At 42.3% G+C, this 19,272-nt stretch overlaps 1 protein-coding gene across 1 annotated transcript in view; it reads right to left on the minus strand.

Moving 5' to 3' along the window:
* Positions 1 to 19,272, minus strand: part of gli2a (GLI family zinc finger 2a) — an 82,687-nt gene that overhangs the window by 4,618 nt on the left and 58,797 nt on the right. Inside the window, exons 6-13 of the mRNA XM_004563100.4 lie at positions 9,903 to 10,104; positions 9,011 to 9,206; positions 6,655 to 6,765; positions 6,208 to 6,348; positions 3,684 to 3,833; positions 2,118 to 2,282; positions 1,741 to 2,022; positions 584 to 950 (exon numbers count right to left, since the gene is read on the minus strand). Of these exons, the coding sequence (XP_004563157.2) occupies positions 584 to 950; positions 1,741 to 2,022; positions 2,118 to 2,282; positions 3,684 to 3,833; positions 6,208 to 6,348; positions 6,655 to 6,765; positions 9,011 to 9,206; positions 9,903 to 10,104 (1,614 nt within the window). The remainder of the gene's footprint in view (positions 1 to 583; positions 951 to 1,740; positions 2,023 to 2,117; positions 2,283 to 3,683; positions 3,834 to 6,207; positions 6,349 to 6,654; positions 6,766 to 9,010; positions 9,207 to 9,902; positions 10,105 to 19,272) is intronic.

Raw genomic sequence — 19,272 nt, forward strand, 5'->3', positions numbered from 1 at the left:
AGAATAAATATTATTATATTATAACATTATATATGCACATGAGTTTATAATTACAGAGGAAGCATTTCTCAGCATCGCTGTTTTTGGTCTTTATAGCTAGTGTCCACCTTCATAACAACTGTACAGGGACTGAAAGCTAGAGCACTGTCCGCTTTGTTACATGTACAGGGAGCTGTAGCTCCTAGCTGTCTGCAAGGCTTAACCTCACCTGATTAAACTCACCATCACTTTTGGAACAAATAATACGGCTGTTGTGTAGTTAACTGTACTGACAGACTGTCCAAGAAGTCTGTGCTCCAGTTTGGGTAGTAAAATTCTGGGATTTTACTGGAATGTACTGAGCATTTATTAGCAGGTTTCTGTATGACAGACAAGTTTTGGATGTTCCTTATTAGTGCTAGCATTAGCTTACTGCTCCGACCTTTAATTGAAATATGATCACTCATTTAAGAAAAAACTAAGCAGCACATATAACTAAAGCTTAGGCTTCAAGATGGGTATAAATGGTTCATTCCATCTCCAACTTCACAGTCTATGACAGTACAGCCCAATATGAGGTGTTTCTTCAACATGTAGTCCTTACCAACTGCAGGTATGGGAGGCAGCTTCATGCTAATGCGTTGGCCCTGCAGCGGCTGTGGCGCAGAGTTAACCCAGGGGCAGGGGTCCCTCACCGTCTTCAGCCTTTCCTTCTTGATGTTTTCCAGCTTGATGGTGACTGCACCACCGTGACCCGTGGCTTTCCTCAACTGAAGCCCCATCCCAGCCTGCTGGCCCCCAGTGGGAACAGTGGAGTCAACCATGGGGCACTCGTCCTGTGCGCTGAGGTCCCCGAAGCTGCCCCCGCTGTGCACGGCCATCTCTACCCCACTGTCGTTGTTGTTGGCGCTGCTGAGAGGCGATGGCTCGCTGCTACATGACGAGTGGCCACCAGGACTGGACTGATACGTCTGGAGGAGGACAGACGAAAGTGTCATGAATCAAAATCCAAGAGGTTAGTAGATCATAGAAATATTCACTTTGCTGTTTGAGTAAATGAAAAAGAAAAGAAAATGATTAAAAAGTGAAATTTAAAAATGAATATAAATGAAAGAAAACTAAAACACAGCCTTGTGCCAAGCTAAAAAAAAAACCTATTAGATATTCTTCAATATTAAATAATTACCACAGTTAAAAAATTCTGATTGTGATGGTGTTTTGTAATAACTAATGTAGCCCTATAGCTTCATACTCTTGTGAATTATAAAGGAGGTTTATTTATTTAAGAAAACAAGTGGATAATAGAAAAGTTCTGTGAGCAGCACACATGCTACACAAGTCCCTGCCTTTCAGTATTAATGTGACAATGACTTTTATCATTGGTTGAATATTGAGCTCATAGATATAAAAATCCAGTGTAATGGCAGCGTAAGACTGTCTTACATGCAAAGGAGCAAGAAAATATATGAACATGGATTATCATGCACCATACATTTCCACCATACAGGAATTTGAAAAAAAAAAAGACATTGAAACAGGCTGCGTGCTCACCTCAGTGAAGTCTGTCCATTAGCAGGGTTTCAAAGGAAAGAGAGAAGCAGGTTCAGACAACAAACAGAGAGTGAGTTTGAAAGGACGCATGCAGGTCCAGCAGGGAACCTCTCACTAACAATGTTAGTAAAAATGTAAGATAACTGTTGTTCCCCTGTTTTAAAGCTCACCCAGAGCCACTGTCTCGTGTAACCGATAAACAGGACTCACCATAGAGTTCTCTGTCTTAATAGACTTGACTTGTAGGCAGTCTTCCCCTCCCCTAGAGGTGCTGTTGGCCTCCACCTTGCCATCTACGGCTCTTGCGCTGTGCTTGGAGTTTGCCTCGTTCTCCCCATTGCCTTTGGGTGGCTGTAGCCTTGGGGGAGCGTCACTTCGTTGTTTCTTGGTCACGTGAGCTTCGGGTCCATGGACCGTCTTGACGTGCTTCCTGAGAGAGCTTGGGTCCGTGTAGCGCTTGGTACAGCCCGGGATTTTACACACATATGGTTTCTGCCAAGATGGATTCAACATGATTTTTACTGTGGCAAATCTAAATCTTAGCTGACCTTTCCGGCTGCTCAGATGAGATCCATGTGTGAACTTACCTCATTGGAGTGTGTGCGGTTCTGGTGCTTCGCTCGGTCTGAGGCATTTGAGAAAGCCTTGTTGCAGCCTTCGTGCTCACATACATAGGGTTTCTCCCCAGTGTGGGACCTGAGATGGGTCTTGAGATTCTCCAGGCGGGAGTAAGCTTTAGAACAGCCCTCAAACTGCAGAGAGACAGACAATGGGACAGACGGACAATGAGATTGATGCTTGAGTGCTGTTGTTTTGTCTGCAGCTGGCCAGAGAAAAGAGCCGGAACACAACAACAAAAACAACACGAAAAAGCTCTTTTTGTTCCAGTTTTTAAATGTCATTTACTCTTGGACTCTTGCCCACCTACTGTGGTGTGCCACACAAAAGCAAAGCTCTGCTACACTTTTGGTAAAAAAAGGGCTATTACACAAAAAATCCAAACTAAGTGTGAGGTGTGGTAGAGCTCTTTGTCTGGTGCACTTTGTTGAGACAAAGAGAAGTCTGTGTTTAGCCTTTGTATTCACTTATACTGTACAAGCTATAATTTGGTATTCCTTCTGAGCAGTCATTGTGAGTGTAATTGGCTCTGAAATTAAAAGAGAATCAAATTAGAGCAGCCCAGAAAGGGGATGAAAAAGTCCGAAGACTCATCCTTAAAAAGAAAAGACTAAAGGGGAGTTAGGAGAAGATGCATGTGGGATTTGTGTGCAGAATATACAGCTTGGTCTTAATAAGGACCCATGGCCCCCTGCTTGTCTGCAAATTTTAATTACACACCCACACTGTCAATCAGCTTTCTTAACTTTATCCTTCACAAGTCATCTGTTTTAATACATTCATGAGAGGCCCAGAGTGAGCTTTGAAGCCAAGCAAACAGGCCCCTCAATTTGATCTTCACACAGCAAATGAAGGCTTCAATGAAAGCCCATGATTTATCAAACACGGGAAATATAGTGGTGGTACGCACAAAGAAAATCATATCAAGTTTTTTTGTAAGGGAGTTTTTTCCACAGGCGAAACTGACGCACTAAAGGGCTGACATTCTTTGACTGCTAAAGCGGCGGAATAAATTCCAACTTCAACTAGTTGGTTAACATGTTAACAAGAAGGTTAAAGGGCCTCTCCAGTGTTTTTACACAGATCAATGAACCAACTGTGAGAATTAAAGTCAGTGTGTATAACTAGTTGTATCATGTCTGCTGTGGCTCTGCAGGAACTTTAGTGAATCTGAGAGGAGATTTTGTGTCTGCCTTCTCATTGTTATGCACACACACATTGTTAAAAAGCATTTTTGCAGATCACACCTAGGTTTATGGTTTTGGAAACAAAGTTAATACATCATTGCTTAACAGGTGGGTGCCATAACCTATGCCATATATGTTATGAAAGGAATTCTTCTCCCCCCCTGTTGCCTTTTGCTGCTTATAGTGGATCGTTAGGTTTTCTCTGTATGTCTGTATTTCTCTGGATGTCACCAACTATGCCAAATAGCTTGCATTGCAATCCGAGCTGGAAAATGGTGCTGGCTGCATTATGGGAGATGATGGCTTGTGATACCAGTCAGCAAATTACCAAGAATACGAGGCGCTTACCGTGCACTTATGGGGCTTCTCCCCCGTGTGTCGCCTCATATGGACCACCAGCATGTACTGTGCCTTGAAGGGCTTTTGCTCCCGTGAGCACTCCTCCCAGCGACACACAAACTCTTTCTTCTCACCGTGGATGTGGTCATTGTTGATATGCTGTACATACAGATTGATTCCAGTAAATTGTCACAGTTCTATGATACTTTTCCCTAAAGATGAAAATAACGTAACAAAATGCTAAAGAAGAGTCAGCAAATTCTTGTCTTTTTCCCACCAGAATAGGCTCCCGCCTCATGTGTCCATGCATGCTTGACTCACTGACATCACTCTGCAATCCATTATAGCTGACAGTTATTATGCCTTTGTCAATAGTAGACAAAAGCTACAAAGGCTGTGTGTGTGTGTGTGTGTGTGTGTGTGTGTGTGTGTGTGTGTGTGTGTGTGTGTGTGTGTGTGTGTGTGTTTTTTCAGGCTGTGTTTGTGTTCACATTTCTCTTGGAAAAGGAACTACAGCGGATCCTTGTAAAAAGTGATCAAGAAGAGGATTTCCGACTGCATTCCTTCATTTCCTTCATTTCCATGGATCATGAGGTCAATCGAAACAGTTTCTATGTGACTTTTTAACTTGCACTTTAAATATGCAGAAAGTCTTCAGAGAAATTAGACAGTACTCAATTATCAAAGGCGTGAAGAGAAAAAAGAATGGCATGCTGGAGTCCAACGTACATACAGCCTAGAGCACTTCAAGGCAAAATGTCCTCAGCTACAGCATATTTGGTCACATGACTTCTGCTGCAGTCAAACATGATTTCTCTGAACAGACACATTTCAAAACACTTGTCCCGTCCACCGCATTCAAATATCCACACACCCAGAGGAACCACCTCATTTCCTGAGGACATCCAAGCCTACAATGCTCCACTTATGTGGCCACTTCTTCACCAGCAGAAAAGGTCTGTGGTTAGCAATTCTACTGAGGGCTATTCTGGGAGGAAGGAGGAAGAGGAGGAGGAATGGAAAAAAGTGTGTGGCCCACGCAGAGGTCTCTATTTTCAGGTTACACACTACTGTGAATCCGTAATTTGGAGGCTCTTGAAACAGGATTACTCTGGTCAAACAGAAACCACAAGAAACCCACAGGTGTGTGTGTGTGGTGTGTATGTGTGTTTGTTTTGGTCTCTTTTCGCTGATGATGTTTGAACCTCATGTGAAACCCCAGATGTGCTCAGAGAGGTGGTGTTAGAGGTCACACCCATGTAATTTATACTTTATAGAAAACAGGAACATAAACGCACTGTTGGCACTGTTTATCAGCACAGTCCTCTACTGGTCCACAGAGTTTGCAAAGTTGTTAAAGGTAACTCTGGTCCTGCGTGTAGCAGCTTATAGCGACCTGTCCACCTCCTCCCATTGGTCTGTAGGTCTATGGACCTGACATATGACTCTCCTACTGCTACTCGGAGGTGACTCACTGCCAGTCAGAAAGTGTAGAGAAGAGAAGTTGGCCTGGAAAAAGCAAGGGTGCATAACCCCAAAGTTGCTGGCATGACGATGGATTTATGGCCGGCCCTTTGGGCTTCGGGGGTTGGGGGTGTTGCTGGGAGTAAGAGGTTAGGGGTTAGGGGTCTCTGGGCTTGTGGAGGGGTGGGCACAGCTGCAGGGCTTGGGCTTGAATTTGGCAAGAGCCAGCAGGCTCATTAACATTACGCGTGTCGACCCAACAGAAAGAGACCGGTCACTACTCAGCTTTCTGAGTGGACCCAATCAGCATGGATTTAATTAGGAGCAGAAGAGGAATCTGAACTTTTGAGTTTTTACACAACAACAGTAGTCTATCCACTGTCATTGCAAACAAAACAGCAGATACTGACAACATAATGAGCAACACAACATAGAACCCTAACAACCACCAGGGATTAAGGAGGGTAGTATGTATTTCTTTAAAGGAATTTCTAATTTAGCAGTTTTGGTGTTTCCCAACGTTAACTGAGTATTTTTTTTTGCAACTCTCAACCATTTTAGAATATATTTTAAATTCATAGACAATGCTCTTATTTTGAAAAAGTTGGTTACTGCTAACAAGGTCCCCAAAAGTTGATTCTGTCCATCTAGACAGTGTTTTCAGTGTGAGAACAGAATCAGCTTTTTAGAATTTCCTTTCCTTGATGATTGAGGATGCATTAAGACATGCTAACAAGGTCGTTCTTGTTGTGGTCTGTGATGTCTCGTATTGGGACAGACTCTAAATCCATCTTTGGAGTTCCTGTTCTGCTTTTAAAATCTGTTTCTGGATGAGCAGTCCAGAACCTGCAGCAGGTGCAACTGGTTTAAACTGACTGAGGCTGCAGGGCCGGTTCCTGAAGTCTATATTACTTATTAATCTAATTAAGAAAGCTTGCACGTCCCCGTTCACCACTGCAATATAATCTAATCCTGTGGGAATCGCTGGATTTATGTCCTCTGTCTGCTGGCTGGCTGTCATTAAAAAACAAACAAACAAAAAAATCCAACTGAGTACTCAAAAACTCACATGAACGAGTTGGTCCTGGGTATCGTACTCTTTGGAGCAGCCATCCCAGTGGCAGTTGGTTTCATAGATGGCCTCTGGCTCCTGTTTACACTCATCTTTATCCAGATCTTCACTCAGGTCCAGGATCCCCCCACCGTGGTCCTGGAGACAAAGTGTATGATACTTCAGATATCAAATACGTGCATCCAATTTAAATGAGTTAAAAAAACAAAACAAAAAACAAGACTTAACCTTTCACAAGTCATTAAGAAGCATTCCGCACTATTTTGCATTTCTCTTATCTTATCAACCTCTTTATTACAGAGGAAGAGTTGTAAAAAAACACACCTCTTGTCACATATTAAAGCTGCATTTGTATCCATTACTTATAATCAATTAGAGACTAATTAGCAACCTAACTTTAAGGTGCACCACTCTCCCACTTTAAGGAGCTTATTATTTTCTCACCTGAGACGATGGTGAAATGGGCAGTGGACCCTCTGCTTCGGTCTTCACCTTTGACCTCTTCGTGATCAGTGGGTTGACAGTGCTGCTGACTGCTGGATCTCCACTGGCGTTCTGAAAGACATGAAGGAACAGAGGAATGTGTTTTTAACTGGTTGTCATTACCTACATTTCTTTTTATTGAAGGAAAATTAGTTAGAATTATCGTTCTTAAAGGGACAGTACACCTAGAAATATATATATATATTTATTTATTTACACGTTTATCCTTGGGCCACTAGTTTTGCTTGTCAATCCTAATGCCCAGTTTACATCAAGCTTTTGGTGTTTTGATGTTTGCCTTCCCTTGAATATAATGGAGATTACTTTTTGGTGCTTAAAATACAAAATACAAAACAAAACAAAAACACAAATCCCAAATCCTTATTTTTACAGGTTTTGATTTTAAAATTTTGAGTTTGTCTCTTTAAATATTCAGCCATCCCTTGACACTGGAAATATCTCATTCATAATTTATCAGCCAACCATTCCATTACTCGTAATACAAACCATCCCTAACCATTCATTCATTTGTGAACTATTAATCTTCCCACTCCCTCACCTTTTAATTAAACCAACGACTGAGCACCAGACTCTACTGCTTTCCACACCACAGGGAGCAGAGGGGAGTCACAAAGTTACGCTGTGCCGCTGCAAAGAGATGTGACAAGTCCTGGTTGCACCAGGCACCACGGTTCATAAGTCAGACTAGGACCCGCCGCCGAGACTAAACAGTTTAGACTGCTTTATGATCGCCAAAGCCGCAAGGAAATATGAAAGAAGAGGAGTTATTACCCTCGCTACAGATTGGGAGAGGAGGCAGGGTCGGGGCTAGAGGAGTATGTGAGTGTATGTGGGGGCGACGAGAGGGCTTTGATCTGCCGACTGATTCTGAAAAGACAAAGACTACGAAGGCCTGTTAAAGCTCTAATGGAGAAGAAAAGAAAGGATGGATATGAGTGTGTGTGTGTTTATTGAGGTTCGTTGGAGGAAGTCCAACAATGGAGAGGGGGGTCTTCTAATCCCACCCAGAACACTACAGTGCAGTTCTAGGGGCCTCGATGATTCATTCAGTTGGCTGGAAACCAAGAGGGAAATATGGTTCTGATCACTACAGAAATAAAGCTGTGTGTGTGAGTGTGTGCAGAAAGGTGCAAATATACAGTACACTCCAGCACACTTGGATTCAGCAGACACAGTGCTGAAACAGAGCTGGAGGCAGTGGCGTGTAGTGTGAGATGGAGTGATTCACCAAGTGGGAAGTTTACATTACGAGGGGCTGCGGTGTTGACAGTGGGCTGATAAAGTGGAGCAGAGGAGACAGTGGGAAGTAAGACAGATGGAACTGGGAAGGAGCCTCAAACATTTTTCTGACCTGAGACATCATTTGTAAAAATACTTCATGATAACTCATGCAATTAGGCTTTGTTCCAGCACCTCAAATCTATGTCTCGGTTCACTATCTTCTTTTTACGACTATTTGTTGGAGTTTTATAGCTTCTAAAATTATCTAAAAATATCAAAAGAATGTGGAGAAACAGCAGTTTGGACATTTTGTCCAAGATGCCTGCGTATCGTGTTGCAGAGATATCAACTTGTGTTTGGTTTATTTTACTTGTTATGGTTGCTATGTTTGTTTGTTTTTTACATTTTATTTTCATCTGTAATTAAAATGTGTATGCTATTACATTTGAAGAATTCTTTTCAAAGTATTATTTTACAATTTCTCTTACCTTTATCTACGGTCAAGTTCAAGAGACACTTAAACTCTTTGCAATGTTTTATGTATCAGGACAAAATAAAAATAATCATTTGCTCCTTATTAGGTCTTAAATTTATTTAAAGACAAAACATTAGATGAACAACAACATGTGAAAAATGAGACCGTGGCATTAGTAACAGCGTAAAAACTAAGTACAGCCCAGAAATTCCAAACAAGTCATATTTGTTCAGTCTTTTTCTAATTGTACTGTCATGAACATTAGCATAACAACTGAGGCCTGCAGAATCTGAGGTGTAGCTGCAGAGCATTGCACATTCTGAGCTCAGGGTGAAGTTCCCTTCCCTGGGAAGACTGGCAACTGTCTAGGGGATAGTGTCCGGTGAATGTTATAAAGGTTTTGCTTGTTGGAGAACCACAAGACTTAAACTTTGTTTATTCTATTAATGTTTATGTGACCTAGTGATCACAAAACATTAGAATCATGACATAAAAAGTGAAAATTTGGTAATCAGAGAAAATCTGTATTCATCCCAAGCTTACATATCCGTATAATGCAATCTGAGGTATAGCTTTAAAATATAAAGACATGAATGTTACCTGGTTTGCTTCGGAGTTGGTGCTATTGTGGGAGGACATAGGTGATGCAGTGAGGGGGTGTTGACGAGCAGAGAACGAAGATGGCGACTGTTGAATGAGAGGAGGCGTGTGGCCAAAGGCGTTGAGACTCCTTTGCTGGGACAACAGCTGCTGGTAGGCAACGGGGTTGATGTGATGGGGGAAGCTGAATGTCGGGCTGAGTGAGGGGGTGAGAGGAAAAAAGATATTTTAAGGCTAACATGGCTGGAGACTTTTGTCTACTAACATTAAAGCAACTGGAATCATGTCCCTCACTACCAAGTGAAAATAGATAAGCTAGCATTCTCCTTTGAAGCAAGGACCATGTAGTGTAACCTGGCACTGCAGGAAAGTCGATTTTACTCTGAATCTAAAATGCCTCATAAAGACCAAGTCAACGACTACAGAATTGTTTTTTTGTGTGGTTTCAGTCCAAATCCCGGACAAGCCCCCACTTACACTGCACCTTTACTTCCAGTGCAACCTTACACTTTAAGTGATAGTTGTAAAATGCTCACTGATGTATTTTTAATAGTTTTTGGAGAAGAATGTGTCATCTTTTCTTCAAAGCAATCTTGCTTAACTTGAAGCCACCCTGCATGTCTACTGGTTTGTTGTAACAGTATGAATACAATAAATTCGCTCCATTTGTTTTTAATAGCTGTGAATAGAAAATATATACATTTACTAGCCACCCAAAAAAGGAACTTGATTATAATGGATATTTCAAGAAAAATGGTGATTTTTAAAAGTGTGACTAATTAATAACTGTGGTAGATCTGAATCAACAGACGCCTGCAGACTACAGTTGCTGGAAACTATAAATATGCCTGTCAATGTTCATACAGTATTCTTGTATGAACCGCAATTATACCTGATTCCGCCGACTGAAAGGTGCCCATAGGAGCTGCTAGCGGCTGAACTGGAGCGTGAATTGTTGATGTAGGCCACCAGGGAGTTGGGTGAGGTACGAATCATGGTCTGCAGGTCAATGCTAGCATCTGACAGTGGCGAGATGGACAGCGCCCTTTTTCTGCTGAGCCGGGGTGTCAACCTTGGGCTGGAAAAACGGGATACTGGGGACAGACAACAAGAGACACAAATGCAGAAATGTCACCAATTTTGCCTTTTGATATTTGAGTTTTTTGCCACCAATAAATTAACTGCTTGAAAAATGGACAGCAAAATGCAGACTGTGAGGAAATGACAAAACCGCCATTCCCCTAATATATACTGGTTCCTAAAGTGACCGGATCCACATACACGCCAATGTTAAAATTTCTGGCTTTGCAGCAAAAATAAATGCTGCAAAGCCAGAGCACTGAATACACCCAAGCTAGCTAACAGTATCTAACACTCCACACATATTGTCCCAATATGTTTTTTTGGATTTCACGTTGAATGCCTTTAATGTGCAAATTCCTTGTGTAAAAACTATGCATGGCCTCAATAGAAACCAGCAGTTATCCTGGACCATGTTCGAGGAAATGCTGAGCCGCGGGCATTCTAGTGGAGGTCACAGCCATGCTAAGCTAAACCCTATCTCCTGCATCTCTCTCACACACAGCTCCCCTATTTAACATTTGCATCCTCTTATGCATAATGAATCTGGGCCTAATCATTCTCCGTAATTACTTTGATAGGAATCTCTTTCAGCCGCTGTACTTGGGGAAGTTAAATAGAGGCAATTTGAACAAATTGATTTCAGAATCCCATTTAAAAAAAAACAAGGCTGACTCACAAAGGTAGAGTTAATGGCCTCCTGTTAGACCTGCTTCTTGTACTGTTTTCTCATTCTTTTCAAAAAGAGCACAAGAAAATGACGGGGTTCACTACTTTCCCATGAACTTAAAGAAGGCAATTTGTTTTTCCACACATACTGATGTGTATTTATTTCTTTTAAAGGCATGCAACTCTCACTCCCACATAAGACGGAGACAAATCACTGGTGGGGACCAACAGGTGCTGGTCCCAGTGTGAGGGGACAGAGCTGAGTTGAGTGCGTTCAATTACAACTTACAACAGGCATCATCAGAGGTGTGAGAGGCAGGATACTCATAATAGCCCCATCACGGCTCACCTAAGCACGTGCATAGTGACCTAACACACACACACATTTCCTGCATGTCAGCTACGCTGCTGCCAATATGTTGCCAATCGCGACTCTTTGCTGGTACAACTCACAACCCCTCTAGCCAAATTAATCCAGGCACCGCCATAATCACCGCACCAGACCTGCAGCCATAAAGAAGGGGCTTACTTCCAAAGCTATTATGTTTGGAGGTGGCAAGTCGTAAAGCAGAGGCATATGCACTCAGTTAAAAGGCTCCCAGGAGCTTCAGATGGCAGACAACAGAAGTTGGGGGCCTGGAAAAGGAGAAAAAAGGCTGGTGGAGATGATATAGACATGTATCAAAGAGTTGGCAAAAACAACAAACGCTGCTCAGGAATGCGACTCCGTAGGGTTAATAAATAAATATGTCATCATCTCCCAGCCACACAGAGGGGTGGGAGTGGAGTAAAGGAGGGAGGCGGGAGGATTGAAGCAAAACTGGGATCATGAATGGGGACTTTTTTTTTTAAAGGTGAACTTGCACCCTTGCCAACAGATTTAATGGGAGATACAGGTATTAATATTCCCCTTTATAAAGCAGGAAACAGGCCTCACAGCCTGGTGCCCTGGTAGGCTGGCGCCAGCCTCACCCTTCTGGGCACGGCGCCCACAGTGCCGCCCTCTACCCCCATCTTTAAACTGCCGCCTCCAATCTGTACATCTAATTCAGCTCAAAAGAATTCTCAGTGCCTCCAGCAACAAATTTTCAACAATGTTTGGTCAGCAAGCTCTTGTTTAGCCCAGTAATCTTTCCTAATTTTACCTGGAACAACTTTCATTCACTCTGAAACTCTCACCACTTGGTAAAGGAGCGTTTTATAGGTGGTGGTTATGACTGAAAGGGTGAACAGGTTCCGGCAGGGAGTGAGAAAACAGATGTTGCGCAGGCCGTGGCGACGCAGCAGTGTGTGGTAACGTGTGTGAGTGTGTTTGTGCATACATATATGCGAGTGTCTGCATGTGCATCGGTGCTTTGTGGGCCTGAATCCCGGGCTGGTTGTAATTGTGGGATCTGGATTTATATAGAGGCATAATTACAGGCACACACTGATACAGTAAAGAAAAGGAATATTAAAAAAGAACCCGAGTGAGGAGTGTGCGTGATTATTTTAAGCATTTGCTTCTGCCGAAATAGTTTTGTGGAAAATGAAAATGCTCTAATTGGAGGGTTGTGCTGATCTCCAGAAGTTGCTAGCACTCGGTGTCGCTGCAGCCGGAGCCAATGGAGGGTCACTTTGCAGCCCTGCAAAGAATAGGTCTGCAGCTTTTCCTTGTGTAACACTGATAACAAAACAGCAGTGTTTGAAAAATATTTGTATTCATGGCCAATATGTGAGTGAAAACAGTTCTCTGAGAATCCACTGGCCTCTTGATAAGTTCATGGAGACAGTTAAGCTAATGCAGAGTTAGCCAACAGCAGAACGAGGAGTGGTGAGGATTGCAGCTGAGTTGGACCCACAAAGACTGCCAAGAAATTCAGCTCAGTGCCAATAAATCCTCAAACACGTAGTAAGAAATGCAAACCTTCTAACATCCTTGAACGTGTGAACAAACTGTCTCTGCTTTCGAAAAAAAGGGTTAGCATCTGTTTTGAGTACAGGACAGCAAAGCTAAGCCAAGAACATGCATACTTCACTGTGTTTTACTGCAACTAACTTTGTGGATCAAAGGTTTTCATTAAGAACTAACATTTATGTTCTCTAAACAATTCTTAAGGGATTTTAGTTTGCATAGTATTCTGCAGATATTCAGCTTTGGACAGTGAGCACCATCATATGAATATGGAAGTAGAGCAAAGATCTATTCACATACACAAGGGGAAAATATCAAGTAAATATTTATGTTTCTAGGGGAAATAGATCAATGTAAAAACTTGGATTTTAATGGTTATTGGTAAAATAAAATGCATTCAGTGCAGAGTGGCTTAACTTTTCAATATTTAATGTGTATAAACAGTAACATCTAGATACAAAAGTAACACAAATCTGCGAACCAAAGCATGCTAGTTTTTCCAAATAAGAGTTTCTAATAATGTTTCTGTGCTTTGACAAGCGCTTTTAAATGAGCAGATAATCTTGAGCTTACCCACCTTGACCTTGAATAGAGATATAACCACACCACCCACACCACCATTACACCAAAGCTAAGGTTTTGCCAGTCGGCCTCCTCATCTCCATCCACCCCCCAGTCAAGCCTGAGACGGGGACTGTTTATTTTTCCTGTTAAATCGCACTAATACGAACACTGTGAATTTTATTAGCGAGAGGGTTCGCACTGTATCCTCTACGAGCCCCCGGTGTCCAGCCCAAAGCCAGCGTTGTGTTTGCCATCGTGTTTATGCACACACTTCCAACCCATGTGCTCATGAACTAACATATAGTTAAGTGTTTGTGTAAGCAGTCTGAGGGGAACCCCCCCCCCTCTCCCCCACCCCATCAACTCCTTCTCCCCTCACCACCACATCGGTACACAAATCTATGGCCCCCACCCCCCACCCCGCTACATCAACACTGAAATCTTTTTCCTCAGGATGGCAGACATTTACTTTGGCTGCTGCTTTTGTCATGGGAGCTTCAAGGTTTTCCAGCAAACTACTCTGATATTTCTCTGCCCACCCACCCCTCACATACCTGTGCATTCATATACAAACAGCCTTCTGAAAGCCTCCCAATGTGATACCATAATGTGACTTTATTTGCATCCATAGCAGTGGCGGTGTACCAATGCTAATAACACTTTAAAGTCTATTCACTAACTAACTTTACTTTCCTTAGTCTTAATTCTACTGGGATTAAGAGGCTAAGACCAGCTCGGGCAACTGGTTTTATGGGCCCTAGTTTATCTTTTGTAATTTTAATATATTTATTATTTTGTATATTTATTTATTTATTAGTAGGGCTGGGCCATATTATACCATTCACAGTAATACCGGTACAATGTTAGGCAATGATAAGAAAATCAAATATCGCGATAGAATATGGGTAAAATGTGCATGCGCAGTGCCTTTGTTTTCATACGGACATGGCGGCGAATGAGAAGGGCATAAGCAGATCGTTGAATGAAACAGATGAACCAGAATTGGTTGGTAAAAATGGTGCAACTTCAGTGACGTGAAACTGGTTTGGTTTTTGTCCGTCAGATAGGCACCAAAGCACAGTTTTTTGTAGAACATGCAAGCGGGCCGTCGTTATTACTGTATTTTTCGGACACTAAGGCGCTCTTAAAAGCCTTTAATTTTCTCAAAAATTGACAGCACACCTTATAATCCAGTGTGCCTTATGTATGAATTCTGGTTGCGCTTACTGACCTCGAACCGATTTTATGTGCTACACGGTGCTCGAAAATCTGCAAAAAAGTGTCTAGTTTGACTTTGGTAATCTATGAATCCGCACCGCTTGATGGATTGTCGGAGCATTACAGCTACCGTAGTCAGGAGCCTCGCAGAGTAATACGTACTGCGCTTCAACATAATATTACCGTATTGTGTGTGTATAAGGAGCCCAAAATGACACCTGTTAAGAGACATGCGCATGAAGCGGATTTTAAACTCAAGGCTATCAGTCACACAGTAGAACATGGGAACAGAGCAGCTGCGAGAGAATTCAGCAACAGCTGCTTGTTTAAGTGAAAATAAATTGATGGGTTTTTTTGCACTGATAAAGTTGTGGAGTTGTAAAGTATTTTGTCTCGCATCAATTATGTAATCAGTTCTATTGTTATCGCAAATTTGCAAATATATATCATGATAAATATTTTTGTCCATATTGTCCTGCCCTATTTATTAGTATTTATTTTTTGGTATATTTATTTGTAACTGTCTTTAGGTTTATTGAAAGGTGTTATACAGATCTAAGTTGTTGTTATTATTATTATTATTGTTATTTTTTTTTACCATTATCAAACCCTTAAAATACGCAAAGGGCATTTAAAATAATATTCATATACCCAGTATCACTTAAACCTCATTCAAGCTTAGGCCTCAAACACAACTAGATGCATCTGTACAGATCTGTACAGATTAAAAAATGCTAAATGTAGTACTATTTTTATTTTAATGTCCCCCTGGTCTCCTTTACTTCCCTACTGTTACACATTACTTCATATTCATATTAGTTTCTTCTTTCCCAGGTCTCAGCCTCACTGCAAGTGGACCTCCACACACACACAGAGTGGAGCACAAAGAGACGGGAGAAGGAAAATAGTTCTTGTGGAAGCTGATAAAACTGTATATTACTATTATGCAATAAAATAGCTTCCTTACAAATATTACACTGAATATAACAAGAAAGAACGAGAAAGAGAGAAGCACCATGATTACCTGAGTACCTGAGTTTTCCAGTTATGTTGACTCACATAGGTCATACTGCTGATGGGATGTGACAATTAGCTGCACACATCTTTAGGTTGGCAGGTGTAGGTCAGCGTAACAACAAAAATGTTTTCTGATTTATTCATTTTTTTCCTTTTTGGCTTATGAGCTGGTGTAAAAATCTACTGAAAGTAGGTTAGTCGTGGGATTAGCTGTCACTTAAAGAAGCAACTGAAGGAACTTTTCTTTAACTCTAAACCAGCCGAGCTATTTTAATTAAAGAAACTCTAGGAAACAATGCTGAATTAAACAAGCTGCCAAACATGCACATTTTTCATGAATGTGTCTTTGGACTTGAATGTACTTTTGTTATTTCAGCCCAGTCGATTTCTCACCAGATAACGACAGTGATTGATGCGTGAAAAACATACCGCAAACACAGATACTAACTTACAGAAGCAGTTAAGCGTTGCAGCGAGGCCTTCACGGCCACTGCTAACACTGTTTGCTTAGGAGACCTGTCCATCACCCTGTCATATGGCAGTCCTGAGGGAAGGGAGAGTCTTAACAGTGGAAAAAAAGCAATCATTTTGCTGGTTAGGTTTGTGTTTTTAACAGTCTGTGCCACTTCAGTCAGCGCCACAGCAGTGTCTTTCAAATGCTGTCATCCTCATCGGGGAGAAATTGGTGTGTTTAAGTTTCTCGTCTGAGGTATACCCGACAGCAAATCCTAAAAATTCTTAAGTGGACCAGCAAGACCTGCAGACCTGCCAGAAATCCCGTGTGCTCACAACTTTTCCAGCAGCACCCTTCTCACAGCAGCACCCAGTGTTTGGGGCTCTACTCTGAGCCTTGCTGTTCACTCATCCAGAGGGAAAACATGGGCTGGACGAGCCATACTATAGGGTCACTGAGTGCTCCCAGTTCTTGCGGTGGGTCTGCTGAATATTAGTGCATAAATTGATTTTTAATATGGATTTTATCTGTGCTGCCTTCCAAAACTAACGGCAGGGGTGAAGCACATATTTGCCACGTCCTCCTCCTCCTCCTTCTCCCATGTTCTAGCAGTAAATAAGGCTATTGATTCAGGCTGAGGCTGCCCGCAATGACCATTAGTTGGCCGCCTCGGTCAATGTGGTCCCTGTGCCTCGAGACTGGCAGAGTGACCCAAACCTGACCACATCACTCCGAGGATGGTAGAACACTAAATAAAAGCTGGTAGCTAGTGTGGACGTTGCAGTGAAGCAGGCGGTGGGGGTGTTGGGGTGGGGGTTGTGGCTACACAAGTAAACAACCACCCAAACAAGTGTGGGCATGGCAGCACAGCGGCGGTCACTGAGGTGGTGGGAGAAGGAAGAGGAAGGAGGAGGGCGGGAGAAGGCGGTGGTCTACAGTTTCTGAAACCCCGCCTCAGCCTGCAGCTCAGCTCAGCTCTGTTTGACTAAGTGATTGAGGTAATTTAAAAGATTAATGTTCAAGCCATCCTGTACCTGATTTTCTCCTCTCTGCTGAGTTTTCCTACCTGTGTGTGAGGATGGCAGCTTTAGTGTCTTCTGGAAGCGTGACAGTGCAGCAGGTTTTTTTTCTTTTTTTCTGGGTGGGTGGTTGGATGGAATGAAAGGAAGAATGAGGGCTCCTGAAGGGGGTCAGTGCCAAGCAGGGTGTTTGATTATCAGGCATCGAAAAGGCCGACTTTCCTCTCTGTGAGCTTTCTCTTTCTCATTCATGAGGGCTGAAGGTTTCTTGGAAGCGTTTCCTTGCTGAAGTCAAACGTCTGTTCTGGTGCCTGACTGTCACTTTGATAGAGGGCCGAGGTTCTGGCTGGCATCAAAGAACAGGCTGGCCTCTGTGAGTTTGTGTGCAAACACGTGTACGAGTTTGTGAGCATTAGCCTGGCGGTTAAATTTCTGCCTGCCACTGAGTGTGAGTGTGTGTGTCAGCAATAACCTCCCTGCTATTACATAGCAGTATATGCAGGATTGAGCCCTGCCTGATACAGAGCAGAGATGAAGGTATACCTCCATGCTGCCTCTTTATTGGCTACCCCGGACGTTTTTCTTTTTTGTCGGCTGTTACTCATAACGACATCACAAACACACCTGAAACACAATCAGAATTAGAGACTTTAAGGTAATGTGGTTTTATGAGATCCTGGCCTCTGGGCTTTCAGTGTTTACACACCCTCAACTAGCCTCGGCCCCCATACGTGTAAGTCTAAAAACCACTAGCTTTGATGTTGAAAGCACTGCCATGAAAAAGCCTCAAGAGGAAGAACAAGAGGACCGTATCAACATGTCTGGTGCTGAGAACAAAGGACAACGTGGCTGTTAAATTTGCCTCTTAGTGTTAAAGTGGTGATAAAAGACAAGCTTGGGTTTCCGTATCAAGATGGTTGATAATATTTTGACATATCATGCTGGAAGCGCCGAGAGCTTCCACAGGTTCTGGTTTTGATTTGGTTTGAGGTTTTCAAAAATGCCTAATTATGAAATAAAAGTCTGCAGGCTGATTTTCAGCTGAACCAAACAGAATGATCTATCTTCTCCAGTGACTGATTTTCATGTCAGAATCTCCCAGTGAACCCAAACATTCTGTTAGATAAAATCTGGACAATAATTTGACGAATTGCTGTTGAAATTTGACCTCACAGTGGGAATCATGTTTTTTTTTCTTCTCTCCATGCTACCCCCATGGTGTCACTTTTCAATGTGAGGCTCACACAGAGCTCCAAAAGTCCAGTCCTGAACATGTCTTTGCCTTTTTTCATTGATGTCTGATTAGGTCAACACACTAAATTAAGCAGTTTAGGCACTAAAATGACTTAGTTACAATTAGAGATGGACCGATCCGATATTACGTATCGGTATCCGTCCGATACTGACCTAAATTACTGGACGAAAGCACCTCACAAAACTTGCAACACGCCGTAACTCGCCTCAGAACGTTAGCACGTCAGAGCAGTATGCATCACGTGATGGAGCGGCTGTGGCATGCGGGACCTGTCGGTGGTCTGGTTGAGGATGTGGAGCTTCGCTAGCAACCCGGCATTTCATCTCCGACAAAGTTATCCCCGAGAGAAGTAAAGCAAGTGTGTAAGTCCATCTCTGAATGTTTGTAAAGCATTCCTGCGTTAAGCTTAACAAACGATATATGGAGCGACTGCCTCTTCTTGCTGCTACTTCAATCATGAAACTGCTTAATGATCAGCTGATCGGCTTTTCTGTCGCGACTCCGTCTCTCTTGTTTGTTTTTGGCCCACTTTGCACCAGAAAGAGGAAACCAGTGTATAAACAACAGCAGCACGTTTAAGCTTGATCAGCTGTTGTTAGAATTTATTTAATATTACTTTCTACACCAGGATCTTTTTCTACGTAGCTGACGCTGGTAACTGTGCAGGGGCGGATTTAGCAAAGTTTAGCCAGGGGGGCCGATAGGGCATTAACAGGGAAAAGGGGAGCACAAAAACACACTTTTCTTTCTTATTCTCATTTAAAATGTCTAGCTTTTAATAAATAATTATCTGACACCCAAAGTTTTAATTTGATGTAAAATGAATAGAAGTCAATTACTGTATATAGTGACTATTAAGTCTAATATATACCCTAGTAAGCTATAGTACTTTTTCCTTTGGGAAGGTACCATCTGTGCAGTCTGCAATTTTGTTGAAGAAAGATGTTGAATCTATTTAATATTTCTTGAAAAATAATTGATTTCTGTGCATTTTTTTCACACTGCATCAAATTAAGGTTGATTACGTCGATTAAGCATCATGAGGTGGAGCGTGAGGGGTGGTTCCCTATTTTTTATTTATTTATTTTTGTT

The sequence above is a fragment of the Maylandia zebra genome, linkage group LG16 (genome assembly GCF_041146795.1).
Source record: "Maylandia zebra isolate NMK-2024a linkage group LG16, Mzebra_GT3a, whole genome shotgun sequence".
Taxonomy (NCBI): domain Eukaryota; kingdom Metazoa; phylum Chordata; class Actinopteri; order Cichliformes; family Cichlidae; genus Maylandia; species Maylandia zebra.